General features: G+C 42.3%; 1 protein-coding gene across 2 annotated transcripts in view; it reads left to right on the plus strand.

Annotated features, from left to right (window-relative positions):
* Nucleotides 1-24,584, plus strand: part of MOV10 (Mov10 RNA helicase) — a 365,220-nt gene that overhangs the window by 5,987 nt on the left and 334,649 nt on the right. Inside the window, exon 1 of one of the 2 annotated variants that reach the window (XM_078644472.1) lies at nucleotides 11,644-11,755. The exons of the other annotated variant lie outside the window; for it this stretch is intronic. Within the exon in view, the coding sequence (XP_078500598.1) occupies nucleotides 11,736-11,755 (20 nt within the window). The 5' untranslated portion in view covers nucleotides 11,644-11,735. Of the gene's footprint in view, nucleotides 1-11,643; nucleotides 11,756-24,584 lie in introns of those variants that run through there. 2 annotated transcript variants of the gene reach the window in all.

A 24,584-nucleotide genomic window follows, 5' to 3' on the forward strand; every position in this document is an offset into this window, starting at 1 on the left:
ATTTTGTAGTTGAAATATAATAACATCATTTTATAAAAACAAATGCAATTTTCATGTCTAGGAAATCAGCTTTTTCGCTTGGTTCCTGTCCATTTTAGATCGAAGCTGCGCTGTCTGGTTTCTTAATGACATCTTGGGGATAATTTGGATAGCTTTCCTGGGTATGCAGTACACTCATTATTTACAATTGGCTATGTGGTTTGTAACTCACATTTGCTTGCTTTTTATTTGCTGGCTGTTCTTGTTTTAGGCTGCCCAACTCAAGTTTGTCCCTTCCCTGCCCAAACCCTATATACTGCATTCGTCCAGCAGTACTGGATTTCCTAAAATCAGCCTTTAAATCTTGTTCACATTTGCTGGGCATTTAGAGATAGAAGCCAAACGTCAGTCTGCCTCTTCCAGGGAGCGTGACGTTTACTTTTCTTTCTCTGATTTCAAAGTGTGAGGATTTATGTGACAATCATTCCATCTCTAGGGAGTGCTCAAGGAAGGCTGTACAATGTTGTTTTTCTAGCACACAACAAAATGTAAATGTCTGTAAAGGAACTGTGAAGATATTTCAGAATGAGAAAATCCCAAATATTATCCTTTGTGCCCTGTATAGTTTTATCAGTGAAACAGTTTCCGAAAATGTAATGGTGATTTACCAACTGAAGATGTGTTGTCTGTAATGTAATGGAAGCGTGCTACCACACTATGCATATTTCACTCTACGACACTCCACGCCACTGCACTCTACTCTGCACCACTCCACACCACTGCACTCTGCGCCACCTCACTCTACTCCACTCTGCACTACTCCACTCTACGCCTCTCTGCTCTGCACAACTCTACTCTTTGCCAATGCTCTCAACATAACACTACTCTACACCACTGCACACTAAAATCTAAACCACTCTAGTCTAGGCCACTCCACTTTACAAGGCACAAATCCACTTTAATCCACTGCACTCTACACCATTATTCCACGCCACTTCACTCTACTCTACTCTGAAACAATCTATTCTATGCCACTGCACTCTACACCATTGCACTCTACTCTGCACAACTGTAGTCTACGCCACTCTACTCTACAGAATGACATTCTAGGACACTAAATTCTACTGCATTTTACTCTGCATTACTGCACTCTACACCGCTGCAGCACTCCACTCTGCGCCACAAAATTCTTTGTCACTCTACTCTACTCTGCACAACTCTACACTATTGCACTCTTTGCCACTCTACTCTGCACCACTGCTTACTATGCCACTGCACTCAATGCCATTCTATTCTGCACCACTGCATTCAACCCCACTGCACTCTGTGCGTCTCTGCTCTGCACTACTGCACTCTACTATGCACCATTAACCTACGCCACTGCTTTCTGACTCTGCATTGTATGCAGCTGAAATATATTCCACTGCACTCTACCCCACTATACTCTGCAACACTCTATGCCAATGCACTCTACACCAGTCCACTCTGTTCCACTCCACTCCACTGTTATCCCATGCTATTGCACTCTACACTGCATTACTCTACTCTATGGTACTGCTCTCTACGACACACTACTCTGCACCACTACATTCTTTCCCTCTGAACTCTATGCCATATTACTCCACTCTATGCCACTGGACTCTAGGACACTATACTCTTCAACACTATGCTACCCTACTCTGCACCACTGCATTCGTTGTCACTGAACTCTACTCCACTCTACTCTGCATCACTCCACTCCCTGCCGCTCAATGCCAAAGAACATTAGTTAGGAACAACAGCCTGTCATGCAAGTATAGTACTCGTGTATGTGCTAAAAATTATTATCCAAACACTATGAACTCACAAACCAACATTATTAGGTCACGAAAGGAGCACATTTCTCAATTAGTTTTGCTCCTCGTTGTTTTTAGATAAGTCAACTACATGTTCTGTAAGTTTCAATAATATTCCCTTCAACTCTGTACCTAGATTCACAAAAATTAAAACGTTTTGTCCTGGTAGTTTCAGAATGCTCCTTTTACCATTAACAAGATCTATAAATAATTCAGTGGCAAGTTCTAGCAGTTTCTGGAATGTTCCCCTTCAACGTTACGGCAACATTTAGGCAAAACGGAATGTCTTCAGAACTATTTCAACACCTCAATATAGTACTTTATTGTCTATCGGTAAGGCCCCACCTTTTACCCAAAGTACGGAGAGTTTTGCCATTCTGAAGTTTCTGTATTGGTAAGTACCGGCACATGGGAGGCACAGGGAGAGTACCTCGCACTGGGTCTGATGGCCACAAAAGTTCTTTAAAGCTCCAGTGAAGCCCTCAAGCCAAAGGACGATCAGTAATAAAGTCACAATGATGCACAAAGCAGAATCTAGCTGGTGATGACCAGCTGTGATGCAAGCCAAGCTCTGGTCTCAATACTTAAATAGCATACATTTGCTGTGGCATCTTTATGTGGGCACTGTCAAAACAAGTTGTCCTCCATGCTGCGAGTCCTGGAACATGTAGTTCTGAATCCAAAATATGCGAAAGTGCTGACTGTTGGCTAGCATGACACTGTATAAGGAAGCGTGGGCCATTGGTGGTCCCAAACATGCACATGTACACATAACAGAGGGGAGGCGAAATTCCTGGAAGAGGGCAGTGATCTAACAGATACGAGCAAGTTCATATGTGACTGGCAGGTTTGTGTGTGTTCATGTGAGACAACTTCTTCTGACATAAAAACTGGAAATTACTGTCCTCTCTTGCTGCACTCTTAAGGATGAACTCAAATATCTGATCCAGAAATGCTCTGCAGCATTCAGTAGAGACAAGCAGAATGCTTTTCGAGATTCCGAGATTGAAATGTAGGCCCTTGGAATACAACTTCAAACTGAGGGGCAACCTGAAAGCCCCTTGGTATCTTCTAGTCACGATAACTGATGGGGCATGCCTGCTGTCCTCTTTCCTCAGGAGGGAGCGGAACTATGTATTCCTGGTCCAAAGTCTGCAGATTTCTTCCAAAAATCTTATCTTTTCATGTTCACCAGAATCCCTAATTCCAAAGGAGGGGAGGAGAATTCTGTCAGTGGTGGATGCTACCCAATCCTTGAGAAAGCAAAGTGGGGAGCTTCCACTTGACAATTCTCGGCTATACATCTTATAGTTATTTATTTTATCTTTGCAGTTTTATACCAATGCTGGCAAAGCTCAAAAACATGGCGTCCGAGCTCTTTATGTTATATATTTATTCGCAATATGATTAGCAATAGCAGGAACAATGGCCACATTTTGGTAATTATAGTCAGATCAAAATGTGTATAAAGAAACCAAGTTCTACAGCATGAAGTAATGATCCTTTGCTTATATTGAAAATATTCATGATGACCTAGATTGAGACAAGGAGTTGGTTGGAGAGAGAAAAGGAAGCATGTTTACATCGTTGTCACGGGTTGGAGGGCAAGTAGATCTTAGGGCATATAGTTGGAGCGGTAATTGTTCTGGATTAACCTAGGTGTTTGAGCAAGAGGTGGTCTTTCAGTGAGCGTTCAAAGTGGATGAATGAGTTGACTTGTCGGATCTTTAGGTCATAGAAATCCTGGTGAGTGGCCAATCAGTTACAGTGTGTAACAATTTCACATTACAAATCTGAAAATATACTGGCTACTCAAAGTGGCTGGTTGCAGAGCCTGTGCCAGTAAAAATAAAAAATGGTCAAAAAAAGTATACAAATAGAAAAAAAAAATTAAATATCCCGGGTTCAACTGACCGTTTGTAAATGCTTTCCATTGTGATTGGCTGTATCTTCAAAGTGGAGGATTTGAGTGTGAATTTTTAAAAAAACTAAAAATCCTCACCAAAAAACTACACACTAGAAGCCAATGGTGTAGCGAGTAAGCAGCCCATACCTTATAGAATTATACAAGCACTGGAAGCGTGTATCATGCTTATGTGATAATAATTTTTTGAAAGTGGGCGTATAGAGGCTGGAACCAGTGTATAATCACCTTATAAACCAACATATCAACAAGAGGCACACTTCCAATGGGATAACGGTCCTCAACCTGCAAAACGTTGATAAGAATCCAGGGGTGTCTGCCCAGCATAACATTTAAGTTTAGTAGCATTGAAGCATCTTGTGCTCTAGGAGGACCATGCAACATAATTATGCATGATTAGCAATATTGTCCAGTACATACTACACAGCATTATTGGGCATAACACACCTGAAGTGTAAGCGGCGAAATCTAAGAGTAGTCTCCAGGAGAAGTGGAATTCAATGCTATCTAGTGCATGGAACAGGGTTTTAGTTGAGTGGATGATTTGGAAATCAGATTCAGTGGATCTTGAAGTGATTGAGAGGGGCAACAGTGGTGGTCGATGTAATAAATGAGGAATGATGTACTGTGCTGTAAAAGTGGACCGGAAAGAGGGTGGTGTGCAGTTGTGTGGGGAGATGGTTTATGCTAATCTGTCGATGAGAGGAAATTAATAATTGTTTTTTTTCGCTAGGTAGAAAGAACATCAGCAGAGGTTCATAGTGTGGAGGTGAAAAAAACAGTCAGTGATGTTAATCAGAGTTGAAAGGTTGAGGCAGGAGAAAGTAAAGACCATTTGGGTGTAAATAGCAGGGAAATAGCAGGAGGACCTGTATGAGGAGGTGGAGTATGATTGACAACAGAAAAGGCAAAAATTAAACTTTACCATATCCAGTGAAATCGGTCAAATAGAAAGAGAAAATAAAAAGAACCTTGTTTATTCAGCCTGAGAAAAAAACAGAACAGAAAGAGAATAAATATGCCTAAATCAACTACAGAGGACAGTGGGATATTTTGTCCCACTGTGTCTCAAACAGCAGAGGAGAGATTAAGCATGGTGAGGGAAGAGGAGTGGTGGGTTTGATAAGCAGTGATAAAGAAGCCGGAGAAACGAATGATGCTGTATCAGTGGGATGCATTTTTCAACACCATTAATTACTTCAGGTGGATACATGCACTATTGGAGGAGATAGCTAGTCATATGAAAAAGCCTTGCGAGTCTTAGAAAACTTTATGAGGAGGAGCTGGATTTGGGCGGAAGAGAGAGCTCTACTGAGGGCTTTTAGTGGTTTTCGATTTGTTACAGCCACTTGTGAGCAATGAAGATATGTGCCGTAGAGTTTGGATCAGTTAATTTATCTCTAAGGTGAGGATGTCAATGGTTCAGAATTGAAATTTCACTGTTAGGGTGACAAACTTTTCTAACTCTCTGTTAAACATCTGTGTTAACCTGCTTACCTCTATGCAGCAGAAACATTCTAAGGAAGGGATTTCTCGATATTTCATCATCAGCCCGAAAAAGAAATCATACAATTGCATCTACAGCCTAAATCATTGATTAAATTGGGATTTCGACTTGTGTCATTCGGTCTGTGATGTACATGCCCTTAAAAGCTATGCACGGTGCTACCAGCTAACATAAAGCCTTCCTTTTACCATGCATGTCTGCCACCTTCTACTTACACAAAACTCCGTGATATATCATTTCTCCTAATATTTTCCAATTCAGTGACAGATGGGCTCCCAACTGATCAGGGGTACCGTGCAATTATATTGATTGTCTCAGCTGTGTGGTTTATAGAAGAAGTGTTCATTAAACTGTAAGAAATTTGGTTTTTTATTTGGGGGTGAAGATTCTTCTCAAGCACCACCACAATCCTTGTTGGGTGAACCACAAAAGTCACTAAATTACTCTGTGCTTAACCCTCTGGTAACTTGGCACAAAAACAGGTAGGCTTAGCTTGGAAGCAATTCGTTTATTATTTATGCAACACACAAACAGTAGTAAAGTGAAAACGCATCACACAAAAAACCAGACTAATTTCGAAAAATGGAGGAAAATGTAATTAATAAAAACAAAAATAAATCCAATTAATAGAACCGGTGTTGGGAATTTCCAAAGTTTTAAGTGAAAAATAGACCCTAAAAGATCAAAGCGCCAACCACAGGAATCAAGTCACGCAAGGCCTGAGCACAGTCAAAGTTATAGCCGTCCGAGATGGAGCGCAGTTTGGATACATGAGGTGGATTTGTCCCAGTTTTGGCTTATCTTCAGACTTAAAAGAAATTTTGAGGAAAAATTTCTGAGAAGGTAAAAGTTCAGCGGGCAAGGCAGCTGGCTTTGTCCAAGGAGTAGGAAGCATCGTCATTGGGGAGCCACTGGACCAAGTTGTGGTGAAGATTTCTATGTTCAGACAGTCTCTTTTATGGAAGTAAAAAATCTCCAATAGGACGAAGCTGCTAGTTGTAGATGACAATGGCTCCACGAGGCCAGATACCCTTTCCGAGAGGATTTGCTGAACAGTGTATGGTGCTAAGGAGAAGAAAATAGCAGGAGCTATGGAGAAGTCAGGCCAACCGGCGATGCACCTCGGGGGGGATCGGTGAGTAGCTAGGGACCAATCTCCTGTTGGTTCTCAGGCTACTTTTTGGTGAACATTTTGTTTTTCAGTCTCAACTTTCAGGTTTTGTGTGGAGAAGCACCTTAACCCCTTCTATGCTGGTGACGGAACCACTCCGTCACCAGCCACGGGTGGGCTGTGCTAATGATGGAGTGGTTCCGTCACGGCCCGGCGACCGTGCCTGCGCGGTGTTGATTTCGCGCCTGCTCGGCGCGTTCTATTAGGCGGGCGGGGCCGCGACGGAACCACTCCGTCATTAGCACAGCCCACCCGTGGCTGATGACGGAGTGGTTCCATCACCAGCATGTCGGCGCCACGCGGTCCCCCTCCCCCCCAGTGCCGCAGCGGAATTACCGCCGCGGCCAAGGGGTTAAGCATCACTTCCAAGGCAGAGATCAAGAGCAGGGCTTAAGGTTTCTGGAGCTTGTTATTTCTCTGTAGCTCAAATAGGAGACCAGCCACTAGGCCTTGGAGTCAGTTTGATAGTCTTAGGATCAAGCAGCAAAGCAGGCCTCCAGTAGCAAGACAGCCCTTTGAGAATACAAAGCAAGCTTCAAACACCAGGGCAGTCCTATGGTACCAGCAGGGCAGTCCTCTGAGGCACAAAGCAGGTCTAAAGCAGCAGAGAAGCCCTTTGAAGTACAAGGCAGTCCTTCTGTGGGTCTTCCGCAGGTTCAGCAGTATACTGAAGAGTTGGTCTGAGGGTCCAATATTTATACCTGGTGCCAGCCTTTGAAATGGGAGAATCTTCTAGACTACCCCACATCTCGTTCTGAAAATTTCCTTCCCCTTCCCAGGCTTCAAGTAGTGTAGGGTGGCAATGGAGTGGTGTCAAGTTTCTTTGTGAGTGTTCTGGAGGCAGCCCTTTGAAATGTAAGTGCGGCAGTGAACAGCTCTGCCCGTCCATCCTGCAAACACCTAGTCCTCTTTTGTCTCACTGTCTGGGAGGAATACACAAAGGCAAGCTGCCAGCTATTTACAGTCATGTGACTCTGATCACAGGCTCCAGGCACCAAATGGTTAGGACAAAAAAATACCAATTTTCTAAAAGTGGCATTTGCAGAATTGTGACTTAAAATTCTACTTAACCATTAAAGAGGATTTTAAACTACAATTATTTTAAGATAAAAGATGACATTTCTACCTGTTCATGTAATAAGGTAATCCAATGTTATACTGTGGGAGTGACAAGCCACACAGTAATGAAAAACGGATTTGGGATTTTTTCACTACCCGGACATGTAAAATTCAAAAATACATGTCCTACAATTTAAATAAAATGCATTCTGCCCTATGAGATGTTTAGGGCCTATCTTAGGGGTAACTTGTATGTACTAACAAAGGGGATTTTGGCCTTGCGGAAGGTTCATTTTGAAAGGTACATTGATAGTATAAAACTGCACACAGGCAGGACATTAGTTCAACTACCAATACAAATTAACACCACATTCTTTAATTAGCTGCCGTAAAATAACCATATTACTGCTTATAATATTTGTTTCATAACTATCCGTATTTCTCATGAAATGCGAAAAGCATCCTAAACCCTTAATTTCTTCAGAACAAATGCATACTGGTTAAAAATATCAATTTACATGAAAATAAATAAATTAGGAATCACTTAAAACATTGAATCATGACAATCCATTTTTCTCAAAGATTGTAAAATGTGCCCCAAGCCTATAATCACATGTAAAAAGCAGATACTCTCTAAAATATAAGTCACAAGGAGGCAATACAATGCACCATATTTTTAAAACAATGGTCTTGGAAATTTCTAATGCCTGGAAAACAGAAGATGACAATCAATTAATATATGAATGATAGTACATTTTCTTTGTAAAGTGCATATACAATATCCCTTATTTCCTATATTTTTCCAGTCAAATAGGGAAATAGCCTTAAAAGGATTTAGGTCTAATCTAATTTGTTTACTTTCTAAACGAAGTAAAGGATCTGGCAGCTAATAGAGAAATGGACATAAATCTGTCTTACCCAAGGAAGATACTGTCATTTGGATTGATTGTTTCTGAGACAGATACTCCTTCTCTTTCCAATTAGTCAAAATTTAGGCAGCTTCCTGAAGTAACTTCTTATGTGGGAAGGTCTCCCAGCTAGCATAAACCTCTGCCTATAAAATATGGTCCTTAAGTTTTTTTACATTTCTCTTGAGAACTTGAGCCCATTTTAACTCGCTCCACTGGGTTTCAATCCAACATACCTAAGCTATCCTTTCGGAACTACCCATCTGAATGATATTTTTTAATGTTTTATAGGATTACTTAACTGAGTGGCACAATAAGCGCTGCAGGCCCACAAGTAGCATTTAATTTACAGGCCCTGGATACATGTACTACCACTTTACTAGAAGCGTACAAGTAAATTAAACGTGCCAATTGAGTGTAAGACAGTTCCATCATCATTTAAGGAGTGAACACAAGCACTTTAGCACCTGTTAGCAACAGTAAGGTGCACAAAGTCCTAAAGTCAACAAAAATGAATTTCAGCATACCGGAGGGGAGCACGGACGTTGGGGAGCATGGACGTCAATTCACCAAAATGGTGGAAGTGACATCATATGCCCTTTGTGGAATCATGTTTTTATGTTATGCATAGAATCCATTTAGTCTTGCTGAGTCCTGTGATATTCAGTGATGATAAGGCCTGTAGAACTTGCATAGCTTATATTTTGATCTTTTGTGAGCTGATGTACTCTACTGTAAGTAAGCTGGCATCGCAAGGCTTGCTCACGGACATCATCCTCATGGCACATGATGCTAGATGAGCAACAAGCATTTGGCCACACCATATTTATAAGTGGCAAAGCTTATGTGTCCCTGATTGAACAAGTATTACAAATCTTTCAGGCAGCATTTACCATTACTAGTGCTTTGCTTAAGCTTGGAAGAAACCCTAATGTCTCAATCTAAACACGTGGGAAGGATGTGAACACCACCACCTTGTAACATGCATGTAGCACGCAATATTAGCTTCTTCTGATTGGCTCTGTGGCTAATAATTGTGTAACTTGAACTGCCTGTAGCATGGACACATGATGTATTAGTCCATATCTGCCAAGAAACTCTCTTATTCTTGTGACATATAAAGAAACGCCTTTTGTGGTTTGGGGGCATAAAAGACTGTGCTGAACTTCTGCAATTTGGACATTTGGTTTTTCTGTATCATCTGTTACTGTATACACGTATAAAACTGCCTTTAAAAATCATCTGTCTGTGACTATTTTATTTACCTTCCACACACTCCTTCTGCTTACACATGGAGGTATTCATGCATACACACACTTTATTTTACAGAGTTTTATGTAGCACGAACTTTACCCAAATCAGGTAGAGCGCTTTACATAGCACCAGTTGCATTACATGAGGACACACATTCATTTTTGTTAGGCACAGGGAGATTAAGTGATTTGCCCAGAATCACAGGATGTTCAGCGTCATTGCCGAGACTCGAACCCAATTCCCCAGATTCGAGGTCGACCTCCCTAGCCATTAGGCCAACTCCTCTCCCTTTCTTACATAAACACACTCAAACCTGCAAACACAACATAAATTTAAAAGCATGTATTTTACTTACCTCAACGGCCAGGGAAGGTCATGATCCAGCTATTTCTACTCTATTTTATACTACACTAACAGCGAATAAGGAAATATTAGCATAATACAATTAATAGACAGGAAACAAGGCAGTTGAGCCCTAACCGATGTCCATAAGGAGCAGCTGCCCCTGTGATTCTGGCACTGATTTTTCCACTTCCAAGGTCAGGGGTATCAGGGGGCAACTCATGGGTCGCATCTGGCAACCCCTGGTGACCCCTAAATGACGTCCAAGGATGGGAGAAGGCAAAACGTATAGGAAAGACCACATCAAAGTCTGTCAGGTCTAACATAAACCAAATGTGGTTTTGTGTAACTCCGATTTACAAAGTTGCAGCTTCACGCAGTCTCGTTTGTGAATCCAGCATCAAGCGACCCACACCATAGGATGCGGTTCAGTCTAAGGTGAAATCATCTTCACTGAACTCCTTGCTATCCAGTGGCTGAGGCTCGGAGCTGCCCCAGATTCGCTCTTTGCAATCAAAGCCACAAGACTGCCCGGGCTGTTGTAAATTCGGCAGAGCAGTGGGGGCACCCTCCGACTGGCCTACTGACCCAGATGTGGATCTGCAGGAGACCTGCATCTGCACGTGTTTAAAAGGCGCACTGCCCTGTGGGTGATACAAGAGGTTTACATAGGTGTAAACAGAAGCCCAGCCTGTGCCATCTCAGGTCTGTGTGGACCAAGGGAGTGTTCGGGAGCCTAGGTTCTTCTCTAAAAGATCGCCTGTTCTGCAAGGTATGAAAATAGGAATCGACAGGACCTGCGCTTGGTATGCGAAAGGAACGAGACTGCACGTCTTTTGAACGGCAGACGTACTTTTCAATGTGTACCATCGCACAAGGAGAACGGGGGTCTACAGCTGTGAAATAAAGCTGCAGTTAATGTAACCCTTGTCAATGTCGTCGCCATGGCGTTTTCTTCTGGGCACACAACCGCAGCTGTAGTTCGTATCAAGGAGCTGTGTTTTCGAATCTTTTGAAAATAAACTTGTTGAGCAATTAATTTAATAGAGAAGAGGCTGGAGGGCAGCCGATTGTGAGCACCCACTGCTCTAGCAAACAGTTGGAAACACAAGTGTTCAAAGCTATATATGACGGCCCGGTCAAAGGCACATAGGACGAATTCACTGTCAGCAAATGCAGAGCAGCGTTTTCATGCTGCGATTTTTGAGCTCAGACCTACACAATTTTAAGTGAAACTACATGTCCCATAATGCAAAGTGCTGATGGCTGAAAGGCCAGGACTGGCTGGTGGTATCCTCAAAGCGAAACAAGGGGGCTTTTGGTGGCTATGAAGGTATAAGTTGTCTTCATTCAATCCTGACTTTTTAGGCTGCCACTCTTTCACTGGAATTCGCACCCCAGAAAAGAGGTGCATTGGTGAAAATGCAGGACTAAAGAGAAGTAGCTCCCGCGAGATGGGTCTCACTCCCACTAGCAGTCAAAACTGAGTTTGTCTCAACTTCCTTAAACATGACGTTACAGCTGTGTTGTGTGTAGTCTGTGCCTTTGCTCTGCTCTGTTGGTGGCTGGGTGGAGGGTGAGGGGAGAGAAAGCCGTGGGTGAGGTAGAGAGAGTTCACAGGTGCGAACCTAACAAAGGCGTCACGTGAGCTTTCCAGTCACGTGACGCTAATTAATGATAGTTCTGAAAAGGTTGGGTTACGGCGGTGGGTCTCAAGTTTAGTAACACTTTGTTGATCCTTTAGTCCTGGTTCACCATGTACTCTGAAAGATACAGGTAATTCACTGCGTGTGAAATGAAACCGTAACAAATAATGCCTTGTCATGCTGTCTAGTAACTTGTTGTCGAACATCGTATGCACGCCATCAACAAAAGCAGCTATCCCTTCTTTGTTCTCAATTACTTCCTGCCTCTTTTAACATGTTCAAGCAGTCGAATATAGTATTTTGTTGTTATTTTGGATTACGCTTTCTGAAAGAGGTACTTCGCGTGAGTTTTCCATACTATTTTGTCTACACACCGACCCCTAAGTTTGTGGCTGTTTTAACGACTAACGAAGCATATCATTAATTTCCCAATTTGTCCACGGAAAAGGTGAAATTCTGTATGGTGAAAACAAAATACTTTTTTTGAAGAAAATTGGTGGGTGCTCATAATCACACGAGGATCTGTTGAGGACGCAGCATTTGTTTGCGATGTCTGTATTTAGGTTTGTGTTTAATTTGACATTGAGGGTTTTTTATCCAAAACATTTGTTTAGCAAAAAGGGTTATTTAGTGTGGCTTTTTTCTAATGGCATCAATTAATGGTTTACCTTGGGGTGACCTCGTGTTTATAATTATTTTTTTTGTTCGTGGTCAGAATTTGATATGTTCATATAAGCATTTCTTGTTTTTCCGGCATAACGTCTCCTTTACCGAAGCTTTACTGTAAAATCAGAAGTAATTTGCAAGTGGAGGTAGTACTAGGCAGGGGTGGGTAAGCCGGGCACTTGGGCAATGGGCCGGTGTTTGAGGTAAAGCTGTGTGTGACTTTTTTTTTTACCAGAGTGATGGCCGATTTCGCGGTCTGTGCTGGCCATCGGCCCTATCCCCCTCCTTCTTTTCATAACACTTAAAACACTGAAGCAGGGACTTACGAAAATGCTCAATCAGCAATGTGGGCCACTTTTTAGGCTGCCGGGCCTTTTGATGCCAATTCATCCCGGTGCTTGGGACGTTTTTCACCCGTTTTCCCATAAAATAACGTTGTTCATTCACAGGATCGATTTTAAACACTTTGTATACAGTTAAGCATACGTGCTTTTGCATAGAGGTGGGCGAGCCACTGGAAGCTCTAGCTCAGCTCGCCGTCTCCTAGAAACCTCAAGCCCATAACAATTGAGTCTTCTGCCGGCCTCTCTCGCATGCACAAAACGATAAAAACAAAGCATACATATTTAGAAACCCATTAAGTGGTTTATTTGTTCAAAGTGAAACCAGAAAACCTGGATTAACCGCGACTTCCCTGCTTGACTAAATTGTGTGATTTTAAGCAAATGTTTTATTTGACCGATCCTCCTTTTTTCTTCACTATCACATAGGAAAGGCCCGTGAAATATGTGAGGTCCGAATACCAGTTGTAAAAAACCTTTTTGTTTGATTTATTAGACATAGAACTATCTGTAAATTCGTGGTTAGAAACTATCACTTTTAAAAAGTTCTTCTCAGTACGGTGCTGTAATGTATTAATGTCGGAACATCCACATGTGAAAAATGCACTTTTTAACGTTTTGAATAGACTTTATTATATTTTACGCAATGTTTATTGTATGATTTACATGGCAAACATTTTCAGGGCACCCCTTTCGTGTATGGGCCCTCGAGCCAAGCCAGACCCTTGACTCGACTCGCCTGGTTGGTTGGCACACTCACCTCTACTTTTGTTATTGGAAGGGCTGGCAAATTGTAGTTTATGTCATAGGCAGTTTTATTTCACCCAGACAGTTTTGACAAATGCTTTGTGACCAACGCTTTTTTGCACGGACCTAAGAAGGGTACAATGGGGCCTAATTAAAGCAAAGAAACGACTCCAGAGTTTGGTAGTGAAAGACTATTCAAATTGAAGTGCTTGGGCCCTTCACATCTCTGGACCCTGGTGACTTGCACATGCTGCACTATGAACATCTATGCCCTAGCCCTTGTTTTGTTAGGACTGATATTTTAAATTGAGTTTATAAACGTTATTGTTCTGGTGTGATTTACTCATCTATGGGTGTTTCTTAAACTCTGTCCAACCGATTCTGTGGCCTTAAAAACTGGTGGTTGGCACATACTAGGACTTCAGACCCCAAAATCTAAGTCACGGGAATTATGTGACTGTGTGGCCCCGGCATTTTTCACATAATTGGATATTTACCAAATAATCCTCATAATCCACCATCTGATGCATAAACTGAAGATTATAACAAAAAAGAAACGGTTCAAAAGTTACTTAAAGCGCAGCAAAACGTGTTGCCGCACAGTGGAAGGCCCCTTGCAAAGAACAATTGTAACTGGTCACAGTTCTGTTGCTTATTGCTATGTTTCAGTGTTAAAGTAGAACAAGTAAGGTTCAATCAATATTTAGACAGTGACAACAAGTGTAAACATTACATAATAATGATGTAATACAGTATTCAGTATTTATTTATTATGATAAAGGAACTCTTTCGAGGTCCACACAAACCAAAATATACATACAAAGAAAAATGCATAAAATGTCCTTTTAACACTAAACATAAAAAAAAGAATAACATATTAATAAAGATCCAAAAAACATTTAAAGAAGCCATATAATTTAAAACAAAACATTTCATTAGGAGGGTTAATCAAGGCAGTCTGAAATGACAGGGCGGAAAGAATATTAAGTTGTAGGCAAATTGGACGTAACCATCTACGCCTATAGGGCATCAGGACTGGACAAACAAAAATGACATGATTTAAGTCCTGGTCATGCATCTGACAAAGATCACAGAGAGGAGAGTGACCATACCATCTGGCATAAAGAACTTTCAGCGGAAGCAGGTTTTGTCTTAATAAGTACACTAAGCGACGAACGCCATGAGGGATGTTCCAGTACATATAAGGTTGCGCTTTCCGCAAGATGCATGACTCAATCACAGGAGTACAACCTTTTTTTAACAGCCGGGAATCTCTATCATGACAAAACCCCAATTCCCATGAAGAAGTCTTCAATAAAGATTTTAATTGATAAGAGGATAACGAAAATAAAGTTTCTTCATCCAATTTCAATTGTGCCACAGCAAATCTAAAGTTTTTTATAATCAAGGAATGTTCATTTAGATTTCCCAGCAATTCATTTTTTATAAGGTATCTCAGAGTGTTAGACTCGCTTTTTGCTATGCCTACTACCCAACGAATGGAGCCAGTCAAACCCTGAGCCCAGCTGCTACGTAGGCCAAGTTCCTGTCTCATGGAAACGGTTGAATTTGCTGAACTAACAGATAGTAAACTACACAAGATTTTCCCTTCCGTGGAAGATAAAAAACTCCATTTATTTTGCTCTATTAACTCTAAACCGTATAACAGGGAGGCAGGGACTTTTGCTCTAAATACATCTAAAAGAATAGAGAAATGCCTTCTACCTGTGGCTTTATACAAGGCTACTAAACTCTTTCCGTGAAATGGCCTTTCGGGAGTTATTGTCTATATGGGATTTGTCACTTAAGTTAGTTGTGACAATTTTACCAAGGAAGGTATATGATTTCACCGTTTCCAATTTTTGCACCCCCACACACCAAGGAAAATTAAGAAATTTAGGTTTCTTCCTGCCGGAGAAACACATCACTTTACTTTTTGCCGTGTTTATCAAAAGGTAATGGTTTTCGGCATATTCAGACAGTGCCTGCAGGCGATTATTTAAGCCCTTCGGGGTAAGGTCCAAAATCAGGATGTCATCTGCATACATAAGGCATGCAATTGGAACCCCCCCCAAGGACGGAGCAATACCAGCGCATGCTGAAAGGGCAACAGGTAAATCGACTGTATAAAGGGAGAACAGCAAGGGAGCCAAAAGGCAGCCTTGCTTTAACCCATTAGAGGTAAAAATTATTTTAGATAGATCGCGTTCACCTCCCAGTAAAACTCTGCACCAGGTATCTGAATATAGTGCACAAATTAACTTAATGAGATATAAGGGCATACCTAAATCAGATAACTTTCTCCACAGCAATATCCTGTCCACTTTATCAAAAGCGGTGGAAAAATCAATAAAAGCCCCATAAACCTGCCCACCACGGACTTTAACATATTTTTCTGTGAGAACTTGTAGTGCCGACAGGTTATCTAGAGTTCCGTGATTCTGTCTGAAACCTGTTTGTTCAATAGGTAGGATTTTAAAATCAATTACCCATTTATTCATTAAAGTGAGAATACATTTTGCGAAAACCTTACCTATGGCGTCAAGCAAAGCGATTTGACGATAATTTTGGGGAAGATCTCTTGCCCCTTTTTTATATAAGGGGACAATGATACTTCCTTTCCAGGAGGGGGGGACTGTTCCGCTAGAAAAACAGAATTTAAAAACTGGAAATAAAATCTTGCTCCAAAGTTCACACTGTTGTTTCAATACTGAGATGGGAACTTTATCTGGCCCCATCGCACCAGAGGAGCGCATGTTCATAATAGCAAATTCAATTTCCTTTTCAGAGGGACAATCAAATATGCATGAAACTTCATTGGATTCCACCCTGTGTACTTGCAAATTATTGTTGCTGTACAGTTTCTCAATGTATTGAACCCAAATCTGTTCCTCAATGGCAATCGGGGCTCTGGTCCCACAGCCCTTGCCAATTAAAGACCAAAAAATTTTTGCTTGACCGTTATAGGAAGCTTCCCTCAGTTGAATCCAAAGAGAGTCTTCCTTATCACGTTTTAAACGAGCCTTAAGCCTAACTCTCCTTCTTTTTAAAATAGACAATTTATGCTTGGCTACTTGAGAAAATGATAAATATTGCCCCCTTATTACTTTATTTATTTCTATATTTAAAGCCCGCAAAGGAGGAGGGACTGCAAGCGATTTTTCCACACCAGGTTTCTTCTTCGCTATAGAAGTTACCAAATCTAAAAAATTAGCAAATCCTGACAGCTCTCTCCCTTCCCAAAGAGATAAACTCTTAACAGTTTGATTCAAAAGGGATAGCAGACTTTCAAAACAACGTAAATTCCAGAAACATTTTCCAGAGTTAGAGTCGAAGTTCACCAGATCCCTCTCCATGCTCCAAGAGTCCACTTTCGGAAGACTGACGGAGACTATAAGCAACAACGCATTATGGTCACTAAGATTAGACTCAATGACTTTCATATTTTTCAACTTGGCAAATAGAGCGTAATCAGCCATGACGTAATCAATGATTGAATTTCCCTTATTTGATTTATGCGTAAAAGCTGCCGGGGTGTCAGAAGGGAGCCTCCCATTTACTATTAAACAGTCGACTTTATGTAGACCTTCTAGGACAAGTTTACCTCTTTTATTAGTTTTAACTTTGACAGGGAACTGGGCCGGTGGGATATTCAGAGATTCTTCCCTGAGTTTATTTCTGAATAGAGCTAGCCCACAATTGGATATATTACAGTTCAAATCCCCAAACATTAATACATAAGGAGGCGAGGCAACATCCATCGCTGCATTTAAGAAGGAAAATAACGTTTTTAGACCGTCATTAAAGCTGCGATTTGGGGGGATATAGATGTTTATTATTACCAGCGATCTATTCGGGCAATCCTCAAAAACATCTTTTAAGGTTATTGCTTGGAACAAATTCCCCGGATCGAGATAATGAGAATAATTCCATTTTATTCTATTTGTTAACAAACATGCTATCCCTCCCTTAGCATGACCTCTTCTAGAAGAAGTTGCACTCTTTTCCAGAACAAAAAAATCCTTTTCTAGCGCTATTCTACCTTCCACCCATGTTTCTTGTAGACAAATTATATCCACCTTATGTGAATACAAAAAGTCTAGTTTCTCCTTATAATCTTTAAAACCTGCTGTATTCCACGAGATAATCTTCAGCTCTTTGTTAAAAATTTAAATGCGGTTTGAGGCCGGAAGTAGCTTTACTTGCTAAGACTCCCGGAAGCCAACTCCATTTAGATTGATCATCCTTCAACATTTGTTTCAAAGGAGGATTTTTATACAACACTTGCCTTTCATTCCTGGACACACATATTTTTAAATCCTCTGATCCAGAGCTAGACCAATCCGACAACTTCAAACCCTGAAGGGAAGAAGATGACAAATTGTGGAACGCCTGTGGATTTCGTTTTTCCCCAAAATATGGAATAACATCTATTCCTCTAATTTGCAATTCCGCAGCCCACTGTAGAATAAGATTTACCACTACTTTTGAATGAAATTTCACCCTTGAGGATCTCCCTAACAGAGAATTAAGAAGGAATACTACATCCAAATCAGATGTTTGAATTAATTTTAAACCTTCAATCTCTTTGAAACAAATAAGTAGGGCAGATCTATTTAGAATTAAATCAGTATCAAATAAGGGCAAAAAATCAAGAAAAAAAGTATCTACAGTTATTTTTTCTTTGGGTGGACTGACTACAATTGGGGGTGCCTCTAGGAGAGGTCGTGCTGATGGATTAAGAGAAGAGCGAGAAGGATTAGCGGCAGGAGAAGTGACCTTGAGAACATCTTGATAGGGCATTGCTAATGGGTTAAGACAAGAAAGAAAAGGATTAACAGCGGGTGAAGTAACCCTGGGGAGAAAAGGATTAGTGGAACTTATAGGACCTAAATCTGTAGAAATAAACTCCACTTTAGGGGAGGCAATCATAACTTCTACAGGGGTAGGCAACTGCACAACCTGAGGAGAATACTCTGAAATTGGTTCTACACTTTTGTCAAATAAAAGTTTTCTCTGTCTTTTTTTAGAGAATCTTCGAATGGTTTTTCTCTTCTTTATTTTAATCTTTTTATATTTTAAGGGGATCGATTCATTAACCCTTCCAGTATTTGCCATAACAATCTCCTCATTTTTTGACTGTACGGAAAATATAGGAAAAAGAGAGGGAGTAACAATTTTACAGTCGGTAGGGGACGTGGGTACTACCTCTATTTTATCACTAATAGAAGCTATACAATTAATACCAGCCGAAGCCGTTTTGCGGATCTTAAGGTCAGCTGATAGAGCTACTGACTTCATAGCTTGTTGGCCGTCCTTGAGGGGAGAAGGACTAACGGGATCCAATTCTACTTGAACACTTGGAGGACTCTTTTTGGGGATCTCCATCGAGTTGACAAACGTAGGAGGGCAATCAGACACCGGACCATTCTTACTTTGCAAAAGCACTTTTAAGATTTGATTTACCGTGTCAAAAATACATTCAGACCCTCCAACAAATTTTTCAAGTAGACCCAGAATCGAAGAAAGTATAGATTCCAAAGAAAATAAAGTTTTAGAAAATAACCTCCCATCAGCATTTGGAGACCCCTCCGCTACATTGTTCAAAATAGGACCAGAACAGGAAGAAAAATTTAATTGAGCGGGAGAAAAATCCAAATTATTAGAGGGTGTGCTACTTAGGGGACCCGTACTTGAAATAGTTATAACTTCATTAGAATTTAAAATAGCCCTAGCTTTCCCCTGAAGGGATATCAACCGATTCTTGTGAGCTGTAAGATCGATGTCAGGTAATGTAAAGTCACTGTCCGGGATCGGCAAATTTACTGGAAACACTGACAAAGAGCCAGTAGTTACTATAGCATTGGGAACTTCCACAGCAGACTCTTGGGGGTAAATAATACTATCAAATTTCAAATCCTTACCACCCGCAGGCTCAAAAGAACAAATTGGGCCCGGTTGCAAGCCATTTGAAATCAAGCCTGAACCCCTTAATATTTCGGGACTAAGAGGTATCAGCAAAGATTGACTAGGTACCAAACTCAGACCAGAAGAAACATTAATAACCATATTAGCAGCTTCCGGAACATTAAAATCAGGACCCTCACTCGGGTGTTGCAACTCAGATGACTTATCTTTCCCTTTGTCCCATAAATTAAAAAGCTGACACTGGCCTTTCAGTTGCATGGAGGACGTAATTTTGTTGCGTAAAGGGTTAGATTTCGTTTTAGACCCAGATTTCCCTACTAGGACGCGACCAGAACGTAATTTTTTGGCCATCATAAGAAGAGTGTAGCGAAGGTATAGCTAGGATTAAGACTCCCCAAGATGCGATATTAGCTTGCGAGAATAAATGCCAAACAGGAATATAACAAAAAATCACAAAAACCAAAGAGAGAGGGCCCAGCCCAGCCTACTGCAGCCTCTGACGGCCTCAGACGGTCCCGCACTTGTCCCGGGCTTCTCCCGGCGCGCTCCCGCGCGCTCCCGCGTTGCGGTACCAAGTGAGAGATATTTAGCTGCGCTGAGGTGTGGGAGGAGCCAGCAGGGAGAGCGGGTCAGCTGGTGTAAATGCCGAGGGTAAGGCGCTCCTGGGACTGGAAGTCCTGCGCCTCCCCTCGCTCGCAGCCCTGCTTTCCCCACCACCTCAGGAGCTCAAGCGCCAAAGTTTTCAAAGCGCTATCCCAGATGAGTGCAGGCGAAGCGGGACACGCGAAGCGGGTACCGCGAGGAGTGAAGGCTAAAACAAGATTTAAAACACAGCAGCAACAGGAAGAGCAAGTCCTTCGTGCTCGCAGTCCAGAACGCCTTCAGTAAATGAAAAAAGAAACAGGTGAGCAATCCACCAGGGCAAGTAACGAGCTGGCTTTAGCTGCGCTGAGGTGTGGGAGGAGCCAGCAGGGAGAGCGGGTCAGCTGGTGTAAATGCCGAGGGTAAGGCGCTCCTGGGACTGGAAGTCCTGCGCCTCCCCTCGCTCGCAGCCCTGCTTTCCCCACCACCTCAGGAGCTCAAGCGCCAAAGTTTTCAAAGCGCTATCCCAGATGAGTGCAGGCGAAGCGGGACCCGCGAAGCGGGTACCGCGAGGAGTGAAGGCTAAAACAAGATTTAAAACACAGCAGCAACAGGAAGAGCAAGTCCTTCGTGCTCGCAGTCCAGAACGCCTTCAGTAAATGAAAAAAGAAACAGGTGAGCAATCCACCAGGGCAAGTAACGAGCTGGCTTTAGCTGCGCTGAGGTGTGGGAGGAGCCAGCAGGGAGAGCAGGTCAGCTGGTGTAAATGCCGAGGGTAAGGCGCTCCTGGGACTGGAAGTCCTGCGCCTCCCCTCGCTCGCAGCCCTGCTTTCCCCACCACCTCAGGAGCTCAAGCGCAAAAGTTTTCAAAGCGCTATCCCAGATGAGTGCAGGCGAAGCGGGACCCGCGAAGCGGGTACCGCGAGGAGTGAAGGCTAAAACAAGATTTAAAACACAGCAGCAACAGGAAGAGCAAGTCCTTCGTGCTCGCAGTCCAGAACGCCTTCAGTAAATAAAAAAAGAAACAGGTGAGCAATCCACCAGGGCAAGTAACGAGCTGGCTTTAGCTGCGCTGAGGTGTGGGAGGAGCCAGCAGGGAGAGCGGGTCAGCTGGTGTAAATGCCGAGGGTAAGGCGCTCCTGGGACTGGAAGTCCTGCGCCTCCCCTCGCTCGCAGCCCTGCTTTCCCCACCACCTCAGGAGCTCAAGCGCAAAAGTTTTCAAAGCGCTATCCCAGATGAGTGCAGGCGAAGCGGGTACCGCGAGGAGTGAAGGCTAAAACGAGATTTAAAACACAGCAGCAACAGGAAGAGCAAGTCCTTCGTGCTCGCAGTCCAGAACGCCTTCAGTAAATGAAAAAAGAAACAGGTGAGCAATGATGTAATACTATAATGACATGTGTTGCATTATGCTGCATAATTTGTCGTTTAATTTACTCAACACTGTTGCATAATAAAGCCTTCTCGTGCTGCATAATTCCAGTAGGTCTGCCCATATATACACAAATATTGGGGGTATCATTTAGGCTGTTGCAGCACCTTCGCCACGGGAGCTCCCCACCCAGGGGACACTTATTAGGTCAAAATGCGTGTCCTTCCTAACAGGAAGCCGGTGTAAGTGAAGATATGTCATCTCAGCACTTAAAAGGGAGGAGATCCTGGTAACATTTTGCATGGGGCCAGTGGCAAAGGTGTAAACCTGAAAAGTGGGGCGATATAGTTTCAGTAGCCCTTGAAAGGGTGTTTGGACATGCTGTGAGAGGTGGGTGAGCATTGAACTACGTGTTGGCACGCCTAAACCCATTGCACATACGGATGGATTGAAGCAGAGATTGTGAGAATAAACACCACCACGCATTCAGGTACTTAGCAACTTTAAGAGGGTTAGTATCCAATGTAGAACCTGCTACTGATGTGCCTCAGTTAGGCCCATTAGTAAATATGGAGTTCTCTCAGTTGCAACAAAGACTCGACCCGTTGACAACACTGTCAAGCCACCAAGGAAGTATTTTACGGAATCCACCCAGGAGCAACAAGGTCCAATCCTTTGGAGGCACACTTAAAGCATAATTCTCGTAGGACAGGGACCTAGATCTCAGTAATACAGCAGGTGTAGGAACTAGTCATGTGAGAGGCCCACTTTAACCCAGATAGTGGCTGTGTTTTGTCACCTAGAATGGGGTAGGCCCAGTTTCCTTGTATTTTGGTCCATGATGTACTTGCAACATCATTGACTCAGGAATGACCCAAGGGAACCTTTTTGTTGGAATTCACAGAGGAGTGACCTGGGACCAGCCAAAATAGCTCCCAAAATCCCTTTGGGAGCTATGCAGTTTTTGTACAGTTTATAATTTTAACAGGAAGAGAGCTGACCAAGGCTTCCCAATGACATCTTTAACACAGATACCAGGACTTGTACCAAATGGATAGCAGTGGTACGAGTTTCCCATCACAAGATAAGGTGACCACCTCGATCCCTGGCATCAGAAACGCCACATTTACTTTAGTGGGATTTTCACTTGTACATTATTTCTAGCTGGTGTGCTAGTATAATTCGTGTAATGTAAGCAAACAAAGACTACAATACCCAGAATGCAAATTAATCCAAAGACAGAGCACAGCACATTCAAATTAACAGCTGAATATCAACGATCAGCAGAGTTGTTTAATATAAAAATGTGTTCAATGTATAATAAGTTAAGCAAGAAATCTTCATCATAGTTGTTCTGTTGTTCTAACAATAGTACAGCTACAGCCGACACGTGTTTCGTGCTTCTCTTGCGACTTTTTCAAGGCTCCAAAAAGTCTAGAAATTCTAATCTGGAAGTGGAAGAACGTGTTCGTCCTGAGCATGAAAATTCTTAGGTAGCCCAAATTCTATTAGTCAGAACAAATTCATATAAGCGTGCGGTATAGTGCAGCCGGAACGGAAACAAATTTTCCACAAGTATGCGTGTTCAAATTGCTACATGGTTAAAATAGAGTACTCTTATATGTAAGGTCATGTATGCGGCGACATCTATCCAGTAAGTCATCAGATGTCAAGATAATCACGTCCGGTAACCAGAGTGGTGTGCTGGTATATCGGGCCACAAAAGATTGAAAGTCTCCCGTCCGTTCAATGGCTCGTAGTCCGAAATGTCATGAGGTGTCAGTTTGGAAGGCAACACAGGGGTGGCACAATACATGCTGCAGCCCTAGGTAGGCCTAAGGTGCACCTATGCCCTGGGTACCTATGGTACACTAAGCCTAACGAGAACTGGGGTTTTTTAGAGTTAGGGAAATACTAGGCGCACTGCACACGGTAGTGTAATGGTACTGATAGGTCAGGGTGCAAATAGGTGAGGGGATAAATGCCCTACACCCCTCCAAGTGTGTGCAGAGCACACAACATACATAGACAACAACGAAAACCTAATGCACACCAATACTAGACAGTATAGAGAAAGATGTCTCAATGGACATAAGTATGTACACGTAACAACATTCGCAGAAAAGGAAAACGAGGGTGATGCGCTTCCTCTTTTATTGCATAGATGGCCAGCCGACACGTGTTTCGTCGTCAAGCGGTAACAGTGCTTGCACGACTCCTCAGGGCTGGGGAGGATACAAAATACATGATGGAATATAATGTCCACATGACATTTTACGAAAAATTATTTCATGATTATTTGTGTGTCTAATTGATTCTAGTGCATGTGCAAGTGCAGGTGGAAATCATGATAGTGACGAGTGACTGTATAGTGGAAGCACACAAAGCCAAAAAATAATAATAATAATAATGGCCCCAGAGGGTGTCCAGATGGCGGTGCATGAAGGAATGTGATTCTCATTGGCCACGTCTGTGATGCGGTCTATATGACTGGTGAAAATATAGTGAAAATGTAATTCTCGTGACTGAATTGTGAGCGGTGGATGAAACGGTAGTGCAAGGACAAAAATCATTTATCATTACCGTCAACCTACGGTCAAATAAATATAAAAATATAATAAATATATAATTTAGGAAGGTGAAAGAAAGGGGTGCGCTTCCTACCTGTAGCGCGAAGGTAATGAACCACAGGTCTGTAGCATAACCAAGGAGAGGGAAACAAAGGGGCAAAGGAACGTATCATAACCAATGTATACATGGTGGGGCGACATAGAGCACTATAAACAAGTCGTAAGCAGTGTTAGGGAATGGTAACACTGACAAATGAAAATGTTAAAAAACATAATGGAGCTCACCGCTTAGCCGGTGATATTTCCGACCCGGCCCCCGCTCGAGACCAGGTTAAATCTTTTCGTGGAACTTATGTGTAGCTCCAGATTCGTTATAGGTTCGTGCAGTAATGGTGCTGTAAAGGAGCAAAATGAAGTAGCGCATTTGTAAGACACCAGGTTCTATCTGAATCGAAAAAGATATATACAAAAAGGGGGCGCATGAATTAAACAATATGTATAACATTGTTTAGGGTGTCTCACCTTTACGTTAAGTAAATAGTGCTCAGACCGCCTGTAGTTCATCGGTGTCACCAAATGGTGATGAGCATCCACTCTAAGGTTCTTGATTGTAAAGAATTATTAACTCCGCATTTGTAACTGAAAGTCCTGTAGTCACTTTCAGGAATATGATCTGTAGATAACAATAAAAGGAACGAGAGCGTCAGTAAGCTCGCTCCTGACACCCATGTATGTGCGATCCTTAAGAAGTTATT

Source organism: Lissotriton helveticus, chromosome 5_1 (genome assembly GCF_964261635.1).
Source record: "Lissotriton helveticus chromosome 5_1, aLisHel1.1, whole genome shotgun sequence".
NCBI classification, from domain to species: domain Eukaryota; kingdom Metazoa; phylum Chordata; class Amphibia; order Caudata; family Salamandridae; genus Lissotriton; species Lissotriton helveticus.